This window comes from Ursus maritimus, unplaced genomic scaffold, assembly GCF_017311325.1.
Source record: "Ursus maritimus isolate PB19 unplaced genomic scaffold, ASM1731132v1 scaffold_15, whole genome shotgun sequence".
NCBI classification, from domain to species: Eukaryota; Metazoa; Chordata; class Mammalia; order Carnivora; family Ursidae; genus Ursus; species Ursus maritimus.
The window spans coordinates 11,802,940-11,829,665 of NW_024423897.1; the positions used below are offsets into that span (position 1 = coordinate 11,802,940).

The 26,726-nt window shown below is 36.4% G+C and overlaps 2 protein-coding genes across 3 annotated transcripts in view; one reads left to right on the forward strand and one right to left on the reverse strand.

Moving 5' to 3' along the window:
- HMMR (hyaluronan mediated motility receptor) overlaps window positions 1–13,503 on the reverse strand; it is a 39,946-nt gene extending 26,443 nt beyond the window's left edge. Inside the window, exons 1-5 of one of the 2 annotated variants that reach the window (XM_040630320.1) lie at window positions 13,292–13,503; window positions 8,299–8,397; window positions 7,754–7,833; window positions 4,355–4,402; window positions 134–322 (exon numbers count right to left, since the gene is read on the reverse strand). In XM_040630320.1, coding sequence (XP_040486254.1) covers window positions 134–322; window positions 4,355–4,402; window positions 7,754–7,833; window positions 8,299–8,397; window positions 13,292–13,304 — 429 coding nt within the window. In that variant the 5' untranslated portion in view covers window positions 13,305–13,503. Of the gene's footprint in view, window positions 1–133; window positions 323–4,354; window positions 4,403–7,753; window positions 7,834–8,298; window positions 8,398–12,922 lie in introns of both variants that reach the window. The other variant, XM_008692405.2, reaches the window with a different exon arrangement.
- A 68-nt stretch (window positions 13,504–13,571) lies between these two features.
- On the forward strand, window positions 13,572–18,967 carry NUDCD2 (NudC domain containing 2). Its single transcript, XM_008692402.2, has 4 exons — window positions 13,572–13,826; window positions 15,702–15,750; window positions 15,969–16,120; window positions 18,462–18,967. Exons 1-4 carry the CDS (start codon window positions 13,638–13,640, stop codon window positions 18,543–18,545), a joined length of 474 nt encoding a protein of 157 aa, XP_008690624.2. The 5' UTR covers window positions 13,572–13,637; the 3' UTR covers window positions 18,546–18,967.
- The last annotated feature ends 7,759 nt before the right edge of the window (window positions 18,968–26,726 follow it).

Consider the following 26,726-nt stretch of genomic DNA (forward strand, 5'->3'; position numbering starts at 1 on the left):
CTTAACATTTAAGGTACATTTGGTGAAGGAAAAAGACTAACCTAGAGCCTAAAATTCCCAAACAACTATATAAGAAAAAAACCCCAACATGTTTAAAATTTATTCAACTGTAAATATTATCAGGTTCAAATACCTTTGATTTTAGTAGCTCATTAGTCCTAGTTAACTCAATAAGCTGTTTTTCTAGTGAAGCATTACTTGCAGAGAGAGAGGTTTTCTCCCTGACTGCAGCGTTTAGCTTGGCCTCCATCTTCTCCAACTCAGCTTCCAGATCCTGGATCCGCTTGTCCTGAGCACCACGTTCCTGCAAAAGAACACGGATCTGGACAGAAACAAGGTGATAAATCAATGAATCACCAATACAGTGCCAACGTAACTATATGCTGTTGATAATGAAAACATTAAAGTTCTAGAAAAACCTCTGTGACACGATGCTCTTAGATATTCTGATTTTACTAGCTGTTTGAAGTCATATTTATGATAGGTCTTAAAAATCTATAAGCATTAAAAAAAATCTGTAAGAATTTTTAAGAAGAGAGGATTTGAAAAAAATATATTTTATTTTTAAGTAACCTCTACACCTGATGTGGGGCTCGAAATCACAACCCTGAGTTCAAGAGTCACATATTCCTCTGACTGAGCCAGCCAGGCACCCCAAAAGAGAGAATTTTAATTGCTGTAAACTTCTAGATATAATTAAACTATTCACTCTTAAGGTATTTCTACCTATAAGAATTCTTCTTTTCTCTAGTTATATGAACTCAAATTACAGTTATAGGGGGACTTGGGTGGCTCAGGTCATGATCACCTGGAATTGAGCCCAAGTTGGGCTCCCTACTCAGTGGGGAGTCTGCTTCTCCTTCTCCCTCTGCCCCCTCCCCCTGCTTGTCCTCTCTCTCTAATAAATAAATAAATAAATAAAATCTTTAAAAAATTATAGTTTGAAATGCTAAGTATTTTTTTTTTTTTATTTCAAGAAGGCAGAATGGTGCTTCTGGGTAGACTGTAGTAAGCACTCCAGTACGAATGATCAGTAAGCCATCACTCCTGCTGCAATAACTAGGTCAAACCAAAACCAAAATCAAAACGACATATCTGGGGTGCCTGGGTGGCTTAGCTGGTCAAGTGTCTGACTCCTGGTCTTAATTTCATAGTCATGAGTTCAAGCTCCCGGTTGGGCTCCGTACTGGGCATAGAGCCTACTTAAATAATACCCAAAAAACAAACAACCCCCCCCCCCCAAAGCCCCCGCGTATCTGACAACAGAAAATGTGGAAGCCAGGAGACAATGAAATGACTTCTTTAAAATATAAGGGGAAAAGTGCCAATCTAAAATTCTATTCCCAATGAAAATATCCTTTAAATTTGAAGTTGACATGCACATGTTTTAAGAGAAAGGAACAGCTGAAAGCATTTGCCAACAACAGGCCTGCAGAACAAAAAATACTAGAGAAGTGCCTTAGGCTGAACAAAAATGATCCCAGATATTTACAAAATATGCACTCTAAGAACAAAGACTTATAATAAAGGGATCAGGAAAGATTTACCATGTAAATATTAAATAAAAGAAAGCTGGGATGGCTATATTAATATCGTACAAAGTAAACTTTTAAGGTAGAAAGTATTACTAGCGATAAAGAGGGAATTTTATAATGAAAAGGTCATTTCAAGAGGAAGACATACTCTTAAATTTGTTGTGCACCTAATATCATAACTTAAAAATATACAAAGCAAAAACTGACAGAATTAGAAAGAGATATGGACTAATGCTTAGAGCTGGAAATGTGAAAGTACCTCTCTCACTAGCTAATAGAAAAAACAGACAAAAAATATCAGTACAGATAAAGATTTAACAAAACTTTTAATCATATTGAACTGACATATATAAACTATACCAACAAGTGCATATACATTCTTTTCTAGTGCACATAAAACAATTACTAAAATAGATTATTTCTTGGGTATAAAAGTATCAAGAAAGCACACCTGTATTAAGTCACATGAGGTATTTTCTACTCTTCCTTACTGGCTTTGCAGTGATATTAATCTCATTATTTTAAGCCAAAATTGCTTAACTAAAAATGTATCAAACACCATTTATATATAGATGGCTATGAACTAGATGCTAGGGATTGAATGAGGTTTAAGGTTCCCTACCAGAAGATTCTCTATACTTTTATTATTGATTTATAACCAACGTTTATAGCACAGTATTATAAAGTAGAAATAAGAACACTGAGATTATCTATATCACACTTTTTGCAGTTAAAGAAATTTAAGCTGCAAAAAAGGGTTTGTACCCACCATGCCTATGTGGCCAAGCAGATAATATAAATGACAGAGAGCCAGGTGAGGGCTGAAGAGCAAATGTGGAGTTGAAAGGAGGTAGTCTTGCATAGCCCTAGCAGATTGTTGCCCTGGAGGGGAATGTGGAAAGAGTGTTGTCAGATCTTCTGATTTCACAACATAGGCCAGAAATCTGAATTTGTTTTGCATGAAATTCTACTTTTACATGTTGATAATTAATTCAAATTGAACAAACTACAAACACTGTGGGGTTTAAAATAGAGTTATATTTGTCTAAAATCTCCATTCTAAAAGATTAAGAAGCCAACACAAATTATCACTTCTAATCTTGGCACTGCCACTCACTTACCAGCTATCTCTCTGAGACTCAGCTATCATACTTCTAAGTATCAACCCCTATATTGTAAGCATGTGTCATCAATAAAATAATGGCCTATATAATTAAATACTAAAAGAATCAGAGCAACCAAGGCGGAGATTTGTGAAGTTATCTTGACATATTCTTGGTCCTAAGCCAACATTTAACTATAATCAATGGAAAGTTGTAATATGTCAAAAGAATATGTGCACTAAAAAGAGTTGGTCGGCAATGGAAACATAGAAAAAAGACTGTCAGAAAAGCAATGCTGGCAGTGACTATCTCACCCTTGCTTAGGGAAGTAAATAGTTTTTTTTTTTTTTTTTAAATAAAGATTTTATTGAGTTTATTTGAGGGAGAGAGAGAAGCGAGCAAGCGAGTAGGGGGAGGGGCAGAGGAGAAGGAGAAGGAGAGAATCCCAAGCACACTGAACACCCAGCGCAGAGCCCAACCCGGGGCTCAATCCCACGACCCTGAGATCATGACCTGAGCCAAAATCAAGAGTCGGATGCTCAAATGACTGAGCCACCCAAGCACCCCGAAAGTGGGTTCCTTAGGTTGCCTCTGCTCAGTAGAGACTTCTGCCATGGTAGAAATGTACTGTCTAGTATGGAACCACTCACTGCAGTGCCTACTGTGCATTTAAAATGTGACTAGTGCGATCGAAAAATTGAGTTCTTACTTTTACTTAATTAAAAAGTCTCAAGTGGTGGGGCGCCTGGGTGGCACAGCGGTTAAGCGTCTGCCTTCGGCTCAGGGCGTGATCCCAGCGTTATGGGATCGGGCCCCACATCAGGCTCCTCTGCTATGAGCCTGCTTCTTCCTCTCCCACTCCCCCTGCTTGTGTTCCCTCTCTCGTTGGCTGTCTCTATCTCTGTCAAATAAATAAAGAAAATCTTAAAAAAAAAAAAAAAAGTCTCCAGTGGTGAGTGGCTATCATATCGGACAGGACAGTTCCAGGTTCACCCTCCAGCTCCGTTTTATCCTTGAATAAGACACATATATACCTATAGTGCAGAGGATGTGTCAGGTAAGCACCTTTCATAATTCCACTAACCTGCTAGGATTTCATGCTCATCAACAAATTCTCTAGCTAGTCGCTGCCTTAACATATAGATTAGCATACAGGAAGAGTATGCACCAAGTAAATGTAAATATTTGACCCATGCATAATTGTGATAAATTAACACATTAATTTTTAGCTATCAATTTTCCTGAAGTGGGTTATCTTGAATCTGTCCCTTAGTATGCTAATGAAATTAACTTTGCCAGCATACCACACTGACAACCAGGCTCTGAAACACAGTATCTAAGGAAGCTAAGGAACAACAGTTGCCTGGCAGGCACTGGTCCTGATGATAGGCCTTGCCCATCTGCAACAAAACTGCAACAGAATCCCTGTCTCTTAACTCTAAGTAACTCTTTCCGTTTTATTTTATTATTATTTTTAAAGATTTTATTTATTTATTTGTCAGAGAGAGAAAGAGAGTGCACAAGCAGGGCGAGCAGCAGGCAGAAGAAGCAGGCTCCCCACTGAGCAGGGAGCTGGATGCAGGACTGGATCCCAGGACCCCTGGATCGTGACTTGAGCCGAAGGCAGATGCTTAACCGACTGAGTCACTCAGGCATCCCAACTCTTTCCATTTTACAGCACATTTATTTTTCAATTAAGTTGAAAGCATTGCTTACCTCTTTTTCTAGTATCTTCAAATCTTTATCATTCTTTTGAGATTCCTTCTATTTAAAAGTCAAAGAACAGAGATAAGTTTCAGTGCCACAAACTTCACAAATTTGATTTTCAGTTATTAAAAAAAGATTAAACAGTTTAATGACTCTTTCTTTCTTTTTTTTTTAAAGTAAGCTCTGCCCCGCAATGTACAGCTTGAACTCACAACCCCAAGATCAAGAGTCATAGGCTCTACTGACTGGGTCGGCCAGGCGCCCCCCTTTTTTTTTTCTTGAAGATATAATTGGCTTCATTAAGAGATTCATAAATTAGACAGCAGCCTGTCTAGAAAGTAGAGGGGAACTCCTGACCAAACAGTTAATTTCTATTTTAAACATTTCACTGAGCCTATTAAACATTTTGTAAAAGACCTGTCTGGTAAAAGAAGGAAAAGGTATTTTAAATCTTAAAGTATTTCAGGTTTAAGTTTTCACCCCAATAGATTATTAGGCTTTTCCTAATAAGTCCAGGGAAAAGAACAGGTAGAGCTTCATGAATAAAGCTACTGAGTGCCTTTTTTCTAATGTTAAACATCAATACATCTTGAATATTTAATTATGCTATCCCAGAAAGAAAAGAATCTTACAAACAGAAATAAACATAAACTTTGATACCCAAAGAGGGAAAAAAAAAAAACACTACACATGCAAAGAGATAAAAATTAAAATGGTGTAAGCTGATTCTTTTTTTTTTTTTTTTTAGATTTTATTTATTTGAGAGGGAGAGAGAGAGTGCACAAGAGAGGGGAGGGTCAGAGAAAGAAGCCGACTCCCTGCTGAGCAGAGCCAGATGGGGGGCTGGATCCCGGGACCTAGACCTGAGCTGATGGCAGACGTTAAACTGACTGAGTTACCCAGGTGCCCTGTGTAAACTGATTATAGTCCACTTATTGCCTTTATTCTAAATAGGACATACAATTTTTGCTCTATGTATTTTTATATTCCATAGCTTTTCTGACACAATGGCCCTAAACAGAATATATTTTCCATCTAAAATGGAAGAAAATGGATAAACATATTGAACGCAACCTGTTTTATGTGCTCTAAGTTGGGGGGGGTACATCAGTCTCATATTTATTTATTTCCCAAACGATGGCATTTTCTATCAAGGAAGGCGTATTATTTAGGGGTTTTACACAAACCTGTATGTAATTTAGTTTTCTAAGAGTTCTGTAATTAATTCAAAATTTCAGAATTGTTTCTTCGAGAAATTCAAATAAAAAAATTTAAATCAACTTCTTTTTAAAAATTATTTTTTTTTAAATTGTAATTCCAGTTAGTTAATATACAGTGTAATATTAGTTTCAGGTGTACAATAGAGTGATTCGACATTTCCATACATCACCAGGTGCTCATCAAGACAAGAACACTCCTTAATCTCTATCACCTATTTAACCTATCTTCCCATCTGTCTCCCCTCTTGTAACGATCAGTTTGTTCTCCAGAGTTAAGAGACTGTTTTTTGGTTTGTCTCTTTTCCCCCCTTTACTTGTTTGTTTTGTTTCTTAAATTCCACGTATGAGTGAAATCATATGGTATTTGTCCTTCTCTAACTGACTTATTTCGCTTAGCATTATCCTCTCTAGGTTCATCCATGTTATTGCAAATAGCAGGATTTCATTCCTTTTTATGGCTGAAGAATATTCCATTGTATATATATTTAAATCAATGTGTAAGAAAAGACTATATCAGTGCCGCCCAATAATACATCACAAACCATATACATATATTTTTTTAAAGACTTTATTTATTTGAGAGAGGCAGAGAGAGCAAGTGAGAGAGAGCACGAGAAGGGGAGGGGCAGAGTGGGAAGCAGATTCCCCACTAAGCAGGGAGCTTATGTAGGGCTTGATCCCAGGACCCCAAGATCATGACCTGAGCTGAAAGCAGACGCTTAACCGACTGAGCCATCCAGGCGCCCCCTACATATGTATTTTCAAATTTTCTGTTTTTCATTAAAAAAATTTCATAAAATTTTCAAATTTTATATGTTTTAAAGTTTATTTATTTAAGCAATCTCTATGCTTGATGTGGGGCTCAAACTCATGACCCCAAGATCAAGAGGCACGTGCTCTTCTGACTGAGCTAGTCAGGCACCCCTTTAGTAGTCATATTTAAAAAGTAAAAATTTTAATAATGTATTTTATTTTACCCTAAATGTGGAAGTATATTTTCAATATGTCATTAGTATAAAATTATTAGTGAGATATTTTATGTGTTTTGTACTAGGTCTTCAAACTTTGCTGTGTATGGCACATCTCAATTTAGATGTTAGATTTTTATCAGAAATAGCTAGTTATGGGGCACCTGGGTGGCTCAGTTGCTTAAGCATCCGACTCATGATCCCAGCTCAGGTCTTAATCTCAGGGTTGTGAGTTTAAGCCCTGCATTGGGCTCCATGCTGTAACGCTGGGTGTAGAGCCTACTTACCAAAAAAAAAAAAAAAAAAAAAAAAAAAGAGAGAGAGAGAGAGAGAGAGAAATAGCTACCTACAGATTTCATAAAATGTACAGATGAAGAAGTAGATTCACACACCCAATATGTTCCAAAAAAATTTGCATTTTCCAACAACAGAATCAAGTATCAGTTTTTAAATGTATATTAATTAAAATTAAATAATATTAAAAATTTAGCTCTTCACCTTCAAGTGCTCAATAGCCACATGTGGCTAATCATGTCCATATTGGATAATGAAGCCCTACATTATAAAATAAGAGACTTAGGTAATCGCTGAACAAATGAACAAGTCTAAGCTTAACCTGCAGCCTTGGTTTCCTAACTCTGAATCTTTTCCATATAACAAATCTCTTTTTGCAACTTCTTAAGAAACTACAACTTGCTTTATGAACTAATGGAAACAGTAATAACATGTAGGTTGTTGCACAAACCATAACATGAAGTTAAGAATTTAATCTCCCACCACTCCTTGGCAGTTTTTGAGCTCTACATCTCTTTTAGGCATTAGAATATGGTTTTTTTTTTTTTCCTTTTTCTTCACCAATACTTACCCTTCTGCACAAACAAACAAAACCAAAACAACTCAAATGATATTAAGTACCAAACCAAAGCATTGCGTACATTTGAAAGGCTTACAAGGTGTTAGACAATTTATCTAGATAGAGAAATGATTGAGAAATGGAGACCATTTTGTAATTCTGAACTATGGGCACATTTAAACAATATATTTAGTAATGATGCAGGCAGAAATATAAATCTTGGTAGAGTCCTAATAGTATTTTTTATTAATTTATAGGTTTACTTATAACCTTTATACACATAATCCATTCTAGTCAAATAAAATACCTTCCAGAAATGTTTTCATGATTTAGGTGATAAACCAGCTAGAATATCAGAGTTCCTCACCTTTAATCCCAAAGTCTTAACTTTTCTTGCTGAAGCAGGCAGAGTAGTATCTTTGTCAACATTAAGATTTTGTTGAGATTCTACAATAAAATAAATTGTATAGATCTTGGTTGGTGCTTACATGTTTGAAACACAGACAAAATCCAATTTCCAAATTTCTTATTGTAATTATTAGTAAAGTAATATAAAGTTCTTTTATTGATTGTACATGTCCAAATAATTAGTTGCACAACAGTATTTTCACATCCAACACTTCTCGGATTTTCCTAATATTCCCTGACAGGAGTTTAAGGTGATTACCAAAAGGGAAACTATATATCTATATGAGTATCTTCCTTAACTTTTCTGTTTATACAATAGTGAAATGACTAAAGCATTATTCTGTAGTTGACTCATTTGTAAATTCATCAAATAAGAAAATTTAAACATAACTGTAGCTTCACCTTTTTAGAAATAGTATAGAATCTTCTAATTTAAATACTGTTATTCAGAACTTTCAAACTTATGAGATCATATAACCATTATTCTATTTTGGAATCCATTACCTTTTTGTTTTTTAAATCTTTGTGATTTCTGAAAGGATACCGGTCCTTTCAATACTTCTGAAGTTGTAACATCATAAGCACCTGGAGATGGTGCACAGCCTAAAGGAAACACAGCACATTAATGTCTCATCTGATGTTACTTATGATCTTAAGTTAAAAACATGTCATAGTAAAGTAACACAAACTTTTTTTTCAAATGTAAAAATAGCATCCATTTGATATTATAAAACAGGCCTCTCTATGAAAAACATCATTATTTTCCCAAATGCTTTTTATTTCAATGAGTTAAGGAAACACAGGCAACTGAACAAAAGAGCAGACAGTCTTGAGATAAACATCATTAAGAACAAGCAACATGGATTTGTTATTAAGAACTGAATATTAAGAAAAAATATTTGGAATCAACTCTACTCAAAGAAAGTCACTGAGGTAACTACCATCAGATTCTAGAAATGAATTAACTAAAAGTCTAGCCTTCCAGGTTTAGTCTGGACTAAAAATTTATAGTCATAATTCATCTCTGGCTAATACTGACACTTCAGGGAATTTATAAAGTCATGTTATACAAAGTACAAACTGTACTAGACAATATTTCTTTTTTTTTTTTTAAGATTTTATTTATTTATTTGACAGAGAGAGAGAGAACACACAAGCAGGGGAGCAGCAGGCAGAGGGGGAGGCAGGCGCCAGGCTGAGCAAGGAGCCTGATGTGGGACTTGACCCCAGCACCCTAGGATCATGACCTGAGCAGAAGGCAGCCGCTTAACTGACTGAGCCACCCAGGCACCCCTGTACTAGACAATATTTCTATGATTCAGAAATGTATACAGTATAACCTCACTAACTGGAGCCTCAAACCAAAGGCATTTCAGAGTGTTTATACATAGTCGACTTGAGACCTTGCTCTCAGGACTTAAAATAATAAAAATATCATTAGCATAAGGGGAACCTGGCTGGCTCAGTCGGTAGAGCGTATGACTCTTGATCTCAGGGTATGAGTTCAAGACCCACATTGGACATAGAACCTACTTAAACAAAAAGGGTAAAAATATCATTAGCATAAAGCTTTAACTGATTGAGAATCAATAGATTCATATTATTCTCTGAAAAGCTATTTACTTCAGCATAGAGTTTCATGCAAATAAATAGGAACTACAAGGAGTTTGACCATTTGAAGGCAACTCCAGCTGTCCCATAAGTGTTTTGTAAATGGAATGATAGATAGAACTTGTTGGTACATCTTGACTAGCATTAAAAAAAAGTGAAACAGAATAGAAAATATCAGTGTGACTCAAATGTGGCAAGGTTAAGCACTGTTTTGTGGGACTTTTTGTTTCAGCGATAGCTGTAGAAATATAAAAAAATATATCTTGGATAGGGATACACAATTTATTTCTCACTCTGGGACACGATTAAAAAGTATTAAAGTCACTCGTTTCATCAATTTTAAGAGGCCATAAAAACACCAAGGATGGAATGAAGTTTCCATTCCTCTATCTGGAATAATGGTAACAAAAATAATGACACAAAAATTCGAATCCTGGGAGCTTTTTGATCTAAACATGGTCAATAAGGAATTGAGATAGTGGATTTCTAATCAGAAGAGTCTCCAAATTAAGTACAGAATTCAATGGGGTATCTAAGGTAAAGGCAGACTTAGCAAAAAACATTAATCTTAGAGAGCTCAAATCTGTCACACTTAGAAACTGTTTACAACCTCGGGTGAATAGGAGGCTGGCAGGGGTTTCCCTAAAGTCAGTGTAAGGGTGGCACATCTTAGAGCACCTATTTTACTCATATGGGATAGGGGCCGAGGAAGGCAATGAGGAACATGTTATGTTTTAAAGCAAATGAGAGACTTCCACCATTACTGTTAGGTATGCCTTTTGGGGGAAGGGGATGAGGGTATGCAGAGCCTTTGGTTATTCTGTGCTCTCTGCTTTTATTTTTATTAATTTTTTTTTTTTTTTTTAAGTTAAGCTCTAGGCCCAGCATGGGGCTTGAACTCACAATTCTGAGATTAAGAGTCACATGTTATACCAACTGAGCCAGCCAGGCACCCAGCTCTCTGTTTTTAGGAATGCTTCTGTAGGAAAGTGTGAGAAGCACCAGTCTAGAATTGTCAGAGCAGCCAGAAAATAAAATGATGTTGAAATCTTATACTCTGGTTCATCATTAGGTTTATACTCTCAAAAGGGGATATGGGCCAGCAAAAGATGGGATGGTGGACAGTTCTAAGCAGCATCATGAAAGTTTAGAACAATTAAAACCATACTTAACAAAAATGTCCTTAAAGACGAAAGAGTCAAATTTGATTGATAGATTTAGGATTTAGATTGAAGAACTAGGTTGAAATTCAGCCTGTATACCTACTAGACCTTTGTGAGACTATAGTATACGCTATTTTCATGCTCCAGGTCTTTTCCTTACTAACACTTAAATGTACTACATCACAGATACATATGACTTGTTAGAAATCTGGGGAGAAGTAACATCAAGACAAATGGAATGGGATGCTCTGGGAAATACCACAAGATTTCTGCAACTTCTTTCTTGATCCACAATGACTGGAAGCTAACACAGGCAGTCAATATTTGTCACAAACAAAACATTTTATGCATTACATTAAATAAATGCGTCAAACTTTCAGATCGTTTTCTTTTCTATTTCTTCTACTTAGGATGGACAGCCCATCTTCCTTCCATTTTGCCTGGCTAACTCTCACTTATCCTTCAGATCTCAGCCTTTTCCAGTTTTCTCTGAATCCCCAAATCAGGTTGAAATCTCCCTCCATAGCAGCCTATGAGTAGTGTTCTTATCAAAGAACTTGTCAGTTTTGTAAGGGTTTTAATACAATTATCCATCTCCCACCTCAGATAATTTATCCATCTTCCATATTAGACAAAAATGCGTGAAGTTAGGGACTCTCTTGATCATGCTGTACCCCCGGTATTTAGCTCATGGTTGAGTTTGGAGGTGTGGAGGAAAACATAGAAAGTCACTGGAGATGTGGGAATGGAAATAGGGTTTTGTAATCACCCCAATGAGGGTTCAAATCCAGCTTTATATGCCAATCAATAGACATTACTATGTGCCAAGTACTTTTTAGTCAGAGGGAGAAGATGGTGAATAAGAACATTATACTCTCTCCTTTTCTAATCTAGCTTGAAGACCCCTGGAAAGTTATTTTTATTTGAGGTTATGATTCTCCACTTATGAAACAGGAATAAAAAAGAGTATTCACCTCATAGTTGTTGGGATTACTGGAGTAATAGGAGAAATCACTACAGTGCCTCACATACGCACGAAGCATCAAATAAATGATAATTATTACTACTGAAACAGTGAATCTGAAATATTGTGGCACTGGTAAAGCCAGTTTAATCTATTATAAATAAAATAAAATTCTCCTTAAAAGAGACACTGCTGAGAGAACTTAGAGAATGTTCTTTGAATATCCAGGAAACAATACATTCCTTGATCTTTCAATTAAGAAAATAATCTTGTAAAAAAAAAAAAGAGAAAGAAAGAAAATAAGCTCGTGCTGATCCATTTGCTCACCTGGCCTTCCTTTGTAAGCACAGAGATTCTTATTTCCATTTGCATGTTGGCTAATAAGCTAAAGATGCAACAAGTGACTACTAAAAGGGGGGCTTTATAATGGATAAATCATGGGCTTTGATGTTGAGCCCTACCACTTTACTGGCTGCTCAGAACAGTGGCAAAACCCCTCTGTTTCCTCATACATAAAATGAGGACAATATCAATACCTTTCTCACCTGGCTGTTGGAATAGACAGAATAGGGAACCAGAGAGAATAGGGAACACTGTAGCATACAGTTTGCATGCATTCAATGATGAGTGCCTCAGTAACCACATCCGAGTCTTCCTGGTTAGTGTGCTTATGCACCACAGTGGTTAAAAGCACAGGATGGATTCATGGAGGCCTGATTTCATGTCCCAGTTCTGCTAGTTTGGTTGTGTAACCCTGAGCAAATCTATGTCTCAATCTTTTTATCAATAAAATAATGAACAATAGGATTCTCTCTCAGGGATGCTGGGGAGTTAAAAAAGAACTAATCATCAATGTAAATACTTAGTATGGTGACTGGGGTACTGTAGTGTTATTACTTCATTATGTTTTCAGTAAGTGCTGCCACCATACTTTTACCCATAAACTGCCTTTACCAATCATCCTTTTATTCCTGAATGGAATATCCAAAAAGAAATCCACAAGTTCATACCAAAGCCACTGGTCATTTTTTTTTTTTTTAATCAGTGAGGCCTTCCGCACCTGACCATCAAATAGCTACCAATAGTTTCCTTATCCCAATCCCCTTCCCTCTGCTTTAGCTTCTCCACAGCACTGTTTATTGGCTGTATTCTCCAGGTGAATGTAAACTCCATGAGGCAGGGGCTTTGCTTCATTCGCTGCTGTATCCTTCTCACTCTGAATAGTACTAGGCATGTAGCAAATGCTTAGTATAGATTTTAGAAAAACTAATCAATTGAATGAGACCCATCGCAGCCCTAAAATCGCCTATTTGCCTCCGATGAAGGGAAACAAAAGGGGCAAGGTGCGTGACAACATATCCCGACCCCCAGCTCCTTTCCCCGTACGCACCGGAAGGGTCATTGAATCGTTTCAGGGGCGCCTTAGGAAAAGACATGTTGACGACCAGCTCCACAAACTGAAGGTCACTATCTTTCCCCGCAATTTCCTGCCGCTTATTACAGCCTACTCACTCCAAATTCAAACGTCCCGGCTTATTCCCCGCCCACCTCTAACGTCAGCAGATTTGAAAACCAAAATCCTGGGCACACCAATCCAGGACGGGAACACCTAAAGAGCATGCGCACCTGGCCTCGCCGCGCCCAATTAGGACTTCTGTGAGTTTAAGTAACCAGCCAATAGGAGACTATTATTGCCTCCTTCTTCCTGCACTCCCACCCCGTGTCCAATCATTCCTGGCGTTACTCAATTGTAACTTACAGACTAGCAACATTTGCGCAAGCGCATTTCATAGCTGAGAAGTTTTGGAAGTCCGCTTTTGGCGTCATATAGGTGGCAGTGCAGTGAGTTCTAGTTTCACTGGTTCCAACCTTCTCCCACCGTTCCTTAGGTATAAACTTCCCCGGATTTCACTTCTTTCAAACTGGGTACTGCCAGGGTCCTAAATGGCCGTCGAAAAGGAAAAAGGAACATGCTGAGACGCAGCCTACGTCCCTGCGCATGTGCAGTGACCCGAGCGGAGAGTCCCGGGCGTGGCCTGAGCGTGGAGATTTCGCGCGTGCGCTCATCTCCCTTCGTGCCACTGCAGCTGGGAGGCTACTGGAGTATGTCGGCCCCGTTTGAGGAGCGCAGTGGGGTGGTTCCGTGCGGGACGCCGTGGGGCCAGTGGTACCAGACCTTGGAGGAGGTGTTCATTGAAGTTCAGGTGCCGCCTGGCACTCGCGCCCAGGATATCCAGTGCGGCCTGCAGAGCCGGCATGTGGCGCTGGCCGTGGGTGGTCGCGAGATCCTCAAGGTAGCGGCAGGTCGGGGCTTGTTCTCAGTTTCTTCCCGGCCTCTAAGTCCCCGAGTCCTAAGGTTCATGGTTTCCGTGAAAAGACTGTTGAAAGGCCGAATGCTCTTTCAGCCGAAAGAGCGGTATCATTGGCCTGGTTTTGGTCTGGTCGGAGTCCCCACTCTGAAGGCTAGCCTTGAGTTGACGTAGAAATTTGAGGAGCCCGGTTTTCTGCCTTTATTTCTAAACCAAATGAAGCTGCTGCTTTTGTTCCTCTGCGGGTCTTCACATATGTCTTTAAAGGAACAAATACTTATTGTACATATATTTTCTTCCAGGCACTGATGAGGTGTTGAGAGGTCAATGGTGAACAAGATAGAAGTTTCCTGCACTCAGATAGGTTATGTTCTTTCAGGGAGGCATAATAAAGCTAAACTCATAAATGTTCAGGCAGGTATAGGACAGTAAAGAAGAAAATTAAGGATAAGGATATCGGGATGAGGATTCAGAGATGACGTCAGGTGATTTATTTTTTCATCAAACTAAGAAAAATTCTGCATGTTTGTGGAGTGGTTATGCAGGTAGTCGAGAGGTGTTTGAAGAAAACAATACCCCTTTTATTCTCATGTCCGTTGGATCTGGGAACCGCTTTTTCCTTCATAAGCTTTATAGTTAAATTCAGTTATGTTGCAAATTAGATTTCTTTCCCAGAGTAAATGCTCAAGATGTTTGATGACAGTGTAGTGAAGTGGTGAAGGGAGATTCCCTGATGTAGGATGCCTGGCTGTGCCATTTTTATAATTTCGTAACCTTGGGCAAGAGATTATTCAGTGTCTCTATGCCTTTACCCACAACGTGTGGTAATTATAGTAACTTTCTGATTGTTTTGAGGATAGCATGGTATCCAGGGGTTTTAAGAGCTTAAACTTGTGTCTGGTATGTAACGTGTGTACACTACATGTTAGCTATTATTTATATGGAAATGCTTTAAGTGCCTCAGAAAAGGAAGGTTCATGTGAAAGACATTGATTTATGTCAGCTTGGATCTTACTGACTTTTCTGGATGGTTGTGTAATTCATAGTTTCCTGAACAGTGGTTTAAGATTACAGTTCAAATTTCCCTTAGTAATTCCAGTAACTTTGGAAATTTATCAGTAACTTTAATTTTAGAATTTTGGGTATACATTTAGACCAGTAGGATTTTTTTCTCATTAGTATTGACATATTGAAAAAAATGTGTTTTCTTTTTTTATGTGACCTTTTTATTTCATTTCCTAAAACTTAAATTTGGCGAGTAGCAACAAAACAAAATGTACTTGAGCAGGTGCAGTCTCTTTTAAACTAATGTTTTGCTGATTTCTTTCTTAAAACAACAGTTTCTGAAAAATCAGTCACAGCTAATCTGTATCAGAACTACAGTATGTGCTTTAAAATTTTTTTGATGCTACATTGCCAAAGAGATTGAACCAGTTTTTTAAAGTTTAAGAGACATCATTTCTTAATTTCAGCAGGAAAGCTCTTCTTGTAGTTCATTTCAATTGGTAAAGTTAAAGCATTTCAGATATTAACTTCACATTTGGCTCAGTGATCAGTAATATTTATTCATCTTCTAAAAGTTAAGGAGCCCTGATCTTTCTTTAGAGAGTCCTGTGTTCTTTGTCTTAGTAAATATTTCAAACAATGTAAACTAGGTTCCATTTCACTTTCTAGGAGGAAAGATAGGGTTGAGCACCTATCAATATGTTGAAATGGCATAAAGTTTTATCTCCTTACTGTAACCAAATTAGACAATTACATGTGGATTAGATAGGAAATTAGGAAAGTCTTAAATCATAACAGCCTTATAAAAATTAATGAAAGTCTATGTTTTTAGTGCCTAATATGTTTATTTTTCAGGGCAAGCTCTTTGATTCCACAATAGCTGATGAGGGAACATGGACTTTGGGTAAGGGTAATCTATAATTCTTGGAATCTTTTTTTAAAAATTAATTTTGTCTTGGAACTTAGTGTGTTTCCCTGTGTTGTATTAGGTCCTTTGTCTTTGCAGCTTTGGAAGAGAATAGAAATGTATTGAAAATAATTGTATGTCAAGATTACCTAATGATTTTTGAAAATATAAAATTTAATGATGAACTAATTTATTTGTGATTTTTGTTTGTTTAGAGGACAGAAAAATGGTCCGTATTGTTCTTACAAAGACAAAGAGAGATGCAGCAAATTGCTGGACTTCTCTTCTAGAGTCCGAATATGCAGCTGATCCTTGGGTACAAGACCAAATGCAGAGAAAACTCACATTAGAGAGATTCCAGAAAGAAGTAAGTCAGATGAATGTATGAATATGTATTGTTAAACATCTTAAAATCATAGAATAATTATTATTTGAAATTAAAACTCAAATGTGGTTACAAAAAAATTACAGAAGTTCTTTAGAGGAATTTTTTAAGTTAATTCTTTAGAAAAATCACTGGCCTTCCTTTGTGTGGATTTGATTTTATTTTTTCCATATTTTCTGTAGAGGAATTTATTTGTACTGTCATGATATCTAAGTTTAAATTTAATGTACACCAGTAATGCATAAATGAACTCATAAAAATTCAATCAATATAGACTTACATAGTGTAAAAAAGTGAAAGGTCCCTTTCACCAACATTTCTCCGTTCCTTGCTTCTGTCTCATTGTTATTTCACTGATGTATTAGTTTGCTACTTTTTTTTAAAAATATAAATACAGGATCACACTATGTTTATTGTTCATGGTTTTTTTTTTTTTTCATTTAATAACACATCTTGGGTCTCTTTTCCTACTAGTACATATAGATAAAACTTATTCCTTTTAACTGCTTCAGAGTGTTCTAGTTTGAATGTATCAACATTATTTATTTAGGTATTCCCTTTTGATAAGATTTGGAATTTTCGATTTGTGTCTATTTCAAATAAAATTTGTGCTTTCATCTCTGTAAAACTATTCCAATGTTGTTAGTTTATCTAGGAGAAGAATTACTGGATCAAAGCACTGTTAAAGTTTTGATGGATAATTTCTTTCTATATGATGATGATTTCCAAATGTGTGTCTCTAGACTTTTTCCCCAAATATTGGAGTCACATTTCCAATTCAACATCTCCACTTGATAGTCTGACAGACATATCAGACTCAACATATTCAACATGAACTCCCTAACTTCCTTCCACACATGTTCTACCTCTAGTCGTCTCATCTTGGTTGATGGAAACTACTTAATCAGACCAAAAAACAAAAATGGGGAATCATCCTCCACTCCTGTCTCTCTCTCACACACCCTGTCCAATTTGTTAGGAAATCTTACTGGTACTACCTTCCAAATATACTCAGAATTTGTCCACTTCTCACCACCAACTCTACTACCACTCTGATCTGGACCGTCTGTAGTGTCTTGCCTAGATTACTCTAATAACCTTCTAATTGTTCTCTTTTACCCTTGCCAAGCTACAGTGTTCTCAAAATAGCATAGTAGTCCTTCTAAAATGCAGGTCAGAACACATCACCTCTCTTCTCAGAACTCTTTCATTCCACCCAGTCTGGTCCTCCATGATCTCCCTGATTTCTTCTCCTACTAATCTCCCCTTCGGTCATTCTGCTCTAGCCATACTGACCTTTTTGTTATTTTTGAACATTCCAGGCCATTCCTTTATCTGTCCTTTTGACTATAGTTTTCTTCTCCCAAAGCTTAGCTAACTTCTTTACTGCTTTTAAGTCATTGCTCAATAAAGCGTACTTTATGTTTGGTCATCCTATTTAAATACTATAATCTTCTCATTTTCCTTACTCTGCCCTGCTTTTCTTTCTTTTCTTTTTTCTTTCTTTCTTCTTTTTCTGTAGCACTTGCACCAGCTTTCAACGCTCTGGATCAGGGGCTTGCAAACTATGGCCCATAGGTGAAATGTGGCCTGCTGCCTCTTTTTGAAGTAAAGTTATACTGGAATACACCTATGCTCATTCATTTGTACATTGTCTTTCCTACGGCAACACCAGACTTAAGGAGTTATGGCAGAGACTGTATGGCCTTCAAAGCCTAAAATATCTAACTACTTGGCTCTTTACAGAAAACTTTGCCAACTTCTGCATTAGATAACTTACAGTTTATTATTTGTGTCTTCCTGTAAGAATGTCGGCTCCACTAAAGCAGGGATCTTTGTTTTGTTCACTCTTGAATTCCACATGCCTCTAATGGTGTCTTCTAAATAGTAGGAACTCAATAAATGTTTGTTGAATAAATGAAATGCCCTCCAAAAAGACTAAAGCATGAGATAGTACTTCCTGGGATTGAATATGTTGATAAATGCATAGCTCTTAGAACCGTGCCTGGCATGTAGTAAATTTTCAAACGATGCTAGTTATTAAAATCTGTTTTCATACTCATGCTAAAGTACGTGTTTGCCCATACACTGTCAACTTGTAATATACATATTGATCTTCTAAATATTTGTAGATCTGAAAATTGAAATATACTTACTAGTTTTAAGTTCTGTTTTGGTGATTACATCTTTTGACATGTTTATTGGCCATTTGGATTTCCTGTTTTGTCAATTGCTAGTTTATATCTTTATCATTTCCCTTTTGAGTTACTTATATTTTTCTTTATAAGGTTTATTTTATCATAATTTTTTTCATGTCTTTTAGAATCCTGGTTTTGACTTCAGTGGAGCAGAAATCTCAGGAAACTACACTAAAGGTGGACCAGATTTCTCAAATCTTGAGAAATAACTACTAATTTTTTTTTTTTTTTTTTTGCTGCATTCTGTGGATCCCAGCAGATGTTGCCAACTTAAAGGAACAGATTTTGTGGTGGAAGGAAAATGTGGATACCTGCAGTTAACAAATTGCAAAATATATTTAACTATGGTTCTAAAAATTGCATTCAAATATCATTTACATAGGAAACATCTTAAATACCGTGGAAACTATTCTACTGATATAGAGTAACTTTTTTTTGGACTTGTTTTTTTGCTCAGCATGAAGTTTTATATGCTGCATTTTACTAATTTCATATTTAACCTGTATTTTTAATACAAAAAACATTAGGGTATAGATCATGTGAAATGACCAGTGCCTTCAGGGACAATTAAATTTTTCTTTCAATAAGTGTAATGCAGGAATAATGTTCAATAAACTTTTCTAAATAGGAATTGAGTATCCCTTTGTGTAAGTATGCCAGTTAACACAAGGAGTTATATTCCTGAAAAAAGTTTTAAGAAAGGAAAAAGCCCATAAATACATCCTGAGTAAGTTCATTTTAAGAGTTAATGAAAATTTCTGGAGTAATATATTATTCCTTGGGAGATGACTTTGTCAAGAAATTGAAAAATAGTTAGAAACTTAACAATAGGAATGAATTAATACAAAACAGAAGCAGTGAAGTGAATGTGATCATTGGGTGAGTCCTTTGTCAGTGATAAAAGGTGAATAATGGTTAATGTTTATAAGTCAGGGACATAATTTTGCTCTTCAGTGATCCAGACATATAAGGAAGGATTGTCTTAAAATTTTATTTCATTCTTTTTATGTCCTTTGGAATTTGAAAATATCTCTCTATATTTTTTAAAGATTTTATTTTTAAGTAATCTTTACACCCAGTGTGGGACTTGAACCTGCAACCCGGAGATCAAGAGTTGTACACTCCACCAACTGAGCCAGCCAGGTGCCCCTAAAAAATATTTTTAACAATCCCAAATGTACAGTAAAGTTACATATAAAGTACAAAGAACTGTTTTCTTCCTGAACTGTTTGTAAGTTTATGATATGACGCTGCGTCGTCTCTGAGTACCTTAGTGTGTATTTCCTTCAAAGGAATCTTACGTCACTACAATACAACCATTAAAATCAGGAAATTAGCATTGATACGCTATGACCATCTAATCCTCAGATCTTCATTGCACTCAAGTTTAACTGATTGTTTCATTGATGTTCTGTACAGCAAAAGGATCCAGTCAGAATCATGCCTTGCCTTTAGATTAGATGTCAGGTGTCTGGTCTACTGCAGTCTGGAACAAGTCTTCATTTTTTTCTTGGCTTTTACAACTTTGGCACTTTTAAATATTACAAGCTAGTTTCGTACAACATCCCTCATTTTGAGTTTTGTCTGATACTTCTTCATTATTGGATTCAGGTTATGCATCTTTGGCAGGGATGTTACAGAAATGATGCTGGGTTCTTATTGCATCCTGTTGTGAGTTAGTAATTTTGATATATCCTTTTTCTGTTGATGTTCACTTTGATCACTGAAGTGTCCGTCAGTCTTCTCCACAATAAAGCTATTCTTTGTAGGTTTATAGTTATTTTGTGGGAAGGTAGCTTCAGAGTACTATGTTTCTCATCAAACTTCAATTCGCTGCTATCTTTATTGACTCATGAATTCCTACTTTATTCAGTGGGTTAAAATCTATTATTTGCATTACTGTGATGCTCACAATTTTTCTTGATTTGGGTAGGGGAAAACCATTTTAGGTGGCTTCTATGACCTTTTGACATGTTCCATCATTATTTAAGTAATTTCTTATTTTCCGGCACAAGTTATACCAGGCTTATGCTTTCCCTGCCCTAGCTCAAGAATAAGCCATGTTTTTAAGGTGCCCTGGTTCTTTTAAATGGAGAATGGTATTTAGAAGCCAAGATTTGTGTGCTAGTGAGCAATTGCTGTTGTATGTCTATAAGGTTTATATGTACAGCTATATTTATTTCTATATATTGAAAACCAGGAGCTCATGCTTAACTTTCATGTCTAATCCCATGGGGCTCATTTTTCTTTTCTCCCTTTCTTTATTTATAACAACAGTGAGAAGTCTACTTCCTATTATCCTCAGTATATTTGGTTCCCTATTCTAGGTCATCTCACATGTATGCCTTTCTTACTCTGCTCAGGCTCCGACACCCTGCGGCAAGCAGGGATATCCTCACCTGCTTGGACCCGAACACACCCCATTGTGGGCCACTGAATTCCTGCCATACCCTTTGGCAAAATGGCTATCTTGTTCACTTTAACCAATAACTTTAGGAATAAATTGTTGGGGAAGAGGCTTTTTTCTTTTAATTGACTTCTTGACTTTCAAAGAAATTCATATTTTGAATAAGTACAGTAAAATTAACTCTTCTGTTAATAGTTTTGTGAATTTTTAGCATGTAGATTCTGTTCATAGTTTTATAAATTTTAACACGTAAAGGTATCTCTAAGCACTTTCAAAATCAGGAGATTGAACAGATAAGTTTTTTTTTTTTTTTTTTTTTTTAAGTGGACTCTACATCCCATGTTGGGCTCAGACTCATGACCCTGAGATCAAGCGTTGCTTGCTCTACCAACTGAGCCAGCCAGGCACTCCAAGAGATTTAACAGTTTAATCACTACAAAAACTTAACGCTCTCTCTTTGTAGTCATATCCCATTCCTAGCCTCAAACCCTGGAAACCAGTGATTAAGACTGCCTATAGTTTTGTCTTTTCAAGAATGTTCATCAGTGGAATCATATGTAATCTTTTTTTCTTAAAGGTTTATCCACTCGAGAGAGAGCGAGCGAGCGTGGGGAGGTGGGGTGGAGGGGCAGAGGGAGCAAATCCTCAAGCAGACTCCCTACCAAGCATGGAGCCCAACGTGGGGCTCAATCCCTTGACCCATGAGACCACGACCTGAGCGGAAACCAAGCATCAGATGCCCAACTGACTGAGCCACCCAGGCACCCTATGTTTTTTAAAAAACAGCTTTTATTGAGATATAATTCAGATGCCATAAATTTTACTCATTTAAAATATATAATTCAGTGATTTTTAGTATAGTCATCTAGTCAACCATCACCGTAGTCAGTTTTCATTCTCATCACCTCAAGAAACCCTGTACATTTTAGCTATCAACTCCCTCCCCCTACACCACCAACCAAGTAACCACTAATTTGTTTTCTATCTCATAAATTTTCCTCTTCTGGACATTTCATATACATTGAATCATAATATGCGGTCTCTTGTTATTGGCTTCTTTCACTTAGCACAATGTTTTAGTGGTTCGTCCATGTTCTAGTATGTCAGTATTTCATTCTTTCTGTATGGCTGGATAATATTCCCTTGTATAATTGCCACACACCCATTTGTCAGTTGATGGATATTTGGGAGGTTTCTACCTTTTGGCTATTATGAATAATGCTGCTATAAACATTCAAGTAGGGACAGCTGGGTGGCTCAGCTGGGGTGTCTGCTTTCGGCTCAGGTCATGATCCTGGAGTCCCTGGATCAAGCACCAAGTTGGGCTCCCTGCTCAGCAGGGAGCCTGCTTCTCCCTCTCCCTCCCTGCCCCTCCCCTCCATGAGCTTGTGCGTGAGCTCTGTCTCTCAAATAAATAAAATCTTTAAAAAAAATAAACATTCAGGGGCGCCTGGGTGGCACAGCGGTTAAGCATCTGCCTTCGGCTCAGGGCGTGATCCCGGCGTTATCGGATTGAGCCCCACATCAGGCTCTTACGCTGTGAGCCTGTTTCTTCCTCTCCCACTCCCCCTGCTTGTGTTTCCTCTCTCGCTGGCTGTCTCTATCTCTGTCGAATAAATAAATAAAATCTTTAAAAAAAAAATAAACATTCAAGTACGAGTTTTTATGTGTATGTATATTTTTATTTCTTAACTAGGAATGGAATTTTGAGTTATATGGAAACTATGTCTGATCATTTGAAGAATTTCTAGATTGTTTTCCAAAGTGGCTGCACCATTTTACATTCCCACCAGTAGTGTATGAAATTTCTAATATCTCCACATCTTTGCTGACACTTGTTACATGATATTTTAAATTTTAGCCATTCTAGTGGATATGAAGTGGTATCACACTGTGGTTTTGTTTTGTGTTTCCCTGATCACTGATTATGTTGAGCATCTTTTCTTGTGCTTAATGACCATTTATGTATTTTTCTTGGAGAAATGTTTATTCAAATCTTTTGCCCATTTTTTTTGGGGTTATCTATTATTGAGTTGTTAGAGTTCTTTATATATTCTATACACGAGTCTCATATATATTATTTGCATACATATTCTTCTGTTGTGTAGGCTTTTTCATTTTCTTGATGGTGTCTTTTCAAGCATAAATGTTTTAAATTTTGATGTATTCTAGTTCATCATGCTTTTGGTGGACCATGCTTTTGGTATCATATCTAAGAACTGTGTAATCCCAGGTTATGAGGATTTTTTTCCAATGTTTTCTTCCAAAAGTTTTATTGTATGTTTTACTTTTAGATCTATGACCCATTTTAAGTTATTTTTTTGTGTAAGCTGTGTAACATAGGTGGAACTTCACTTTTTCCCATGTGGATGTCTATTTGTTTCAAAATAATTTGTTGAAAAGACTGTCCATTCTTCATTAAGTTGCTTTTGCACTTTTGTCAAAAATCAATTGTTTATATGGGTCTGTTTTTGGTCTTTATGTTCTATTCCATTGATCCATGTGTCTCTCCCTTCACAGATACCACACTGCATTGATAATTGTAGCTTTATGGTACGTCTTAAAATTGGACAGCATGATTGCTTCAACTTAATTCTTTTTCGAAATTGTTTTGGCTGTTTTAACTTTCTTTGCCTTTCTGTATAAAGTTTAGAATCAGCTATATTCAGTCTGTATCTACAAAAAGTCCTGCTAGGATTTTCACTGGAATAGCATTAAGTCTTCCAATCCTTGAACGTGGGGCATATCTCCATTTAGGATCTCTTTGATTTCAGTTATAAGCATTTTGTGATTTTCAGCTTATAGAATATTTATATCTTTTCTTAGATTTATTCCTAAGTGTTCATTTTCTGGAACTGTTGTAAATGATATATTTTTTGAAATTTATTTTCAGTTGTACATAGCTAGTACATAGAAATGTTTGATTTTTGTTTGTTGACCTTGTATCCTGTAACCTTCCTAAACTTGTTTATTCTAGGAGTTTTTTGTTATGAATTCCCGGGATTTTCTTCATAAACCACAAACAGGTTTTATTTAGTCTGTACTATTCCATAGGTCTTTATTTTTTCTTGCTTCACTGCACTTGCTAGAAGAATAGAAGTGGTGGAAGTGGCCGTGTCTGTCTTGTTTGGTTTTCAAATTTTGATTTGATTGATTCTCAAGTTTTGAACCTGCTTATATTTTCACACATCCCAAACTTGGTCATGGCATGTTACTGCCATTTATGTTTCTGCATTTGTTTGTTGAAGATTTTTGTGTCTGTTGATTTGAGATATTGATTGGTCTCATTGGTTCATTTGAAATATAGGCCTATTCGTTGAGATTTTGTGTTATGTTTATCTTGGCTTGGTACCAGGGTAATGCTAGCCTTATAAAATGAATTGGGAAGTGATTCTTCTACTTCTTAGATGTGTAGAATTTGTGTTGTCTTCTTTCAGCATTTTATGGGATTCGCCAGTAAGATTTTAAATAAATTCAGTTTTTAAAAATAGAACTTACTCAGATTACCTACTTTATTTTTAGTTTGGTTTATTTTAATTAAGTTCTGGTAGTTCTTGTCTTTCAAGGAATTGATTCATTTAACTTGATGTGCATAGTTGTATGTGTTGTTTCTTTAGTGTCCTTTTAACATAGCGTTATGCCTTTCAGGCCTGAGATTTGATATTTCTTTTGTCATTCTTGGTAGAGATTCATCAATTTTATTGCTTTTTTTAAAGAATTAATTTTTGGTTTTGTTGGTTTTCCTTATTTTCAGTTTCATTGATTTTTAAACCCCTCCCTTTTTTTATGACCTTTTCCCATCTACTTGCTTTGTGGGTTTATTCTGTTCTTTTTCTAGTTTTCTCATGTGGAAGCTTTGAGACTTTTTTCTCTTAGTAAAAGCCAATTGATAATGTGAATTACTCTAAGCACTGGTTTAGCTAAATTTCATACATTTTGATATTTTAATTCAGTTAAAAATATTTTACTCTTAAAATTCCTTTTAGAGCCCTGAATTATTCAGAAGTCTTGTTATTTTATCTCCAAGTGTTCATAGATTTTCCTGTTATCTGATATTAATTTCTAGCTTATGATCAGAGAACACACTTTATAATTTTAGTTCTTTTAAATTTCTTCAGGGTTGTTTTGTGACCCAGGATATGGTCTGTCTTGGTGAATATTCCATGTGTATTTTATTTTATTTATTTATTTATTTTTATTTTTTATTTTTTTTAAAGATTTTATTTATTTATTCGACAGAGAGAGACAGCCAGCGAGAGAGGGAACACAAGCAGGGGGAGTGGGAGAGGAAGAAGCAGGCTCACAGCGGAAGAGCCTGATGTGGGGCTCGATCCCATAATGCCGGGATCACGCCCTGAGCCGAAGGCAGACGATCAACCGCTGTGCCACCCAGGCGCCCCTCCATGTGTATTTTAAAAGAATGCTTATTCTGTTGTTTTAGGATGAAGTTTTTTATGTCAAGTAGATCCAGTTGGTTATCAGTATTACTCAAATTTTTCTATGCTCTGATTTCCTAGTAGTTCTATAGATTACTGAGAAGAGCATTTAAATCTCCAACTGTAGTTGAAGCTTTGTCCATTTTTCTTTTCAATGCTGTCAGTTTCTGCTTCTTGTATTTGGAGCTCTGATGTTAGATGCATACAAATTTAGGATTGTCAAGTATTCCTGGTGAATTGATTCTTTTATCATTATTTAATGGTCCCTTTTTGTTCCTGATCATTTTAATTGCTCCAAAATCTGCTTTGTCAAATTAATGTAAAACATTGGCTTATCTTTTTTTTTTTTTCTTTAGGATTTTATTTAATTTTTTTTTTACAGATTCTCTACCCCCAGTGTGGGATTCAAACTCACATCCCTGATATAGAGTTGCATGCTCTACTAGCTGAGCCAGCCAGGGGCACCAAAATTGGCTTATCTTAATCCATCTCATTTGACTAATGTTCACTGGTTTTGGCTTATGAAAATTTAAAGATTTTATACTTAGTAAGCCATAACACATTTTATAAAAACTATTCTATTATAAAATAGGGAAAATAAATTCCAAGGTGTTATTCTTTTATGATCATGATGGTAGCACTGAAATTAATGTGGCCAGAATATAGTTTTTGTTTGGAAATTATTCAATTTCATCAATCCATTTAATTTTCTATTTTGTAAGGTAATGTGCAGAGTGGCTAAGAACAAAGCCTTTGCCTGAATTTGAATCCTAACTCCAAGTACCAGGTTTGTGACCTTGGGCTAATGTCACCTTCTGTGTGAATCCAGTTCATTTGTAAATTTGGATATCCTCATTCACTTTGGAGGATTAGATGAGAGGATTCATATAAAACACGACAGTAGTACCTGACAGTAAAAAATCATTATTGCTAATCACAAATGCTAGATGAGAAATGTGTTATTTTTTTTAAGTAAGCTCTGTGCCCAACATGGAGCTTAAATTTAAGACCCCCAAGATCAAGAGTTGCATGCTCTTCAGACTGAGCCAGCTAGGCACCCCAGAAATGTCTGGGTTTTTTTTTGTTTTGTTTTGTATTTTGTTTTTAAAGATTTATTTGAGAAAGAGAGGGCACGAACAGGAGGGGGAACGGGAGAGGAGAATCTCCAGCAGACCCCATGCTGCCTGCAGAGCCTGATGCGGGGCTTGATCCCACAACCCTGAGATCACCACCTGGGCCAAAACCAAGAGTCAGATGCTCAACTGACTATGCCATCCAGGTACCTGTCTGTTGTTTTAGATAGTGTGCTACATAATTAGAAATACATTAAGGCTCAAGTGCCCTTTTTAAAAATTACACTGAAAAGAGGGATTATTAAGTGTATCTAATCCTAGTCAAGGGCAAAAGGGATTTTCCTTTATAAGTTTTTGTTTCAATAACTTTTTGCAATGTTCACTTTGCCTTCTTCGTTTAATTAAACATGAACACTTCAAAATCCTATGTTTCAGTTCTAATTGCCAATCTAAGCAGACTAACACAATACCTGG

Bases quoted from the DNA above. Each gene is read 5' to 3' on its own strand.
- NUDCD2 (XM_008692402.2), top strand. From the start codon at position 13,638: ATGTCGGCCCCGTTTGAGGAGCGCAGTGGGGTGGTTCCGTGCGGGACG. The intron at 13,827-15,701 runs GTAGCGGCAGGT...TTTATTTTTCAG, and splicing joins GTGGTCGCGAGATCCTCAAG to GGCAAGCTCTTTGATTCCAC. The intron at 16,121-18,461 runs GTAAGTCAGATG...CATGTCTTTTAG, and splicing joins TAGAGAGATTCCAGAAAGAA to AATCCTGGTTTTGACTTCAG.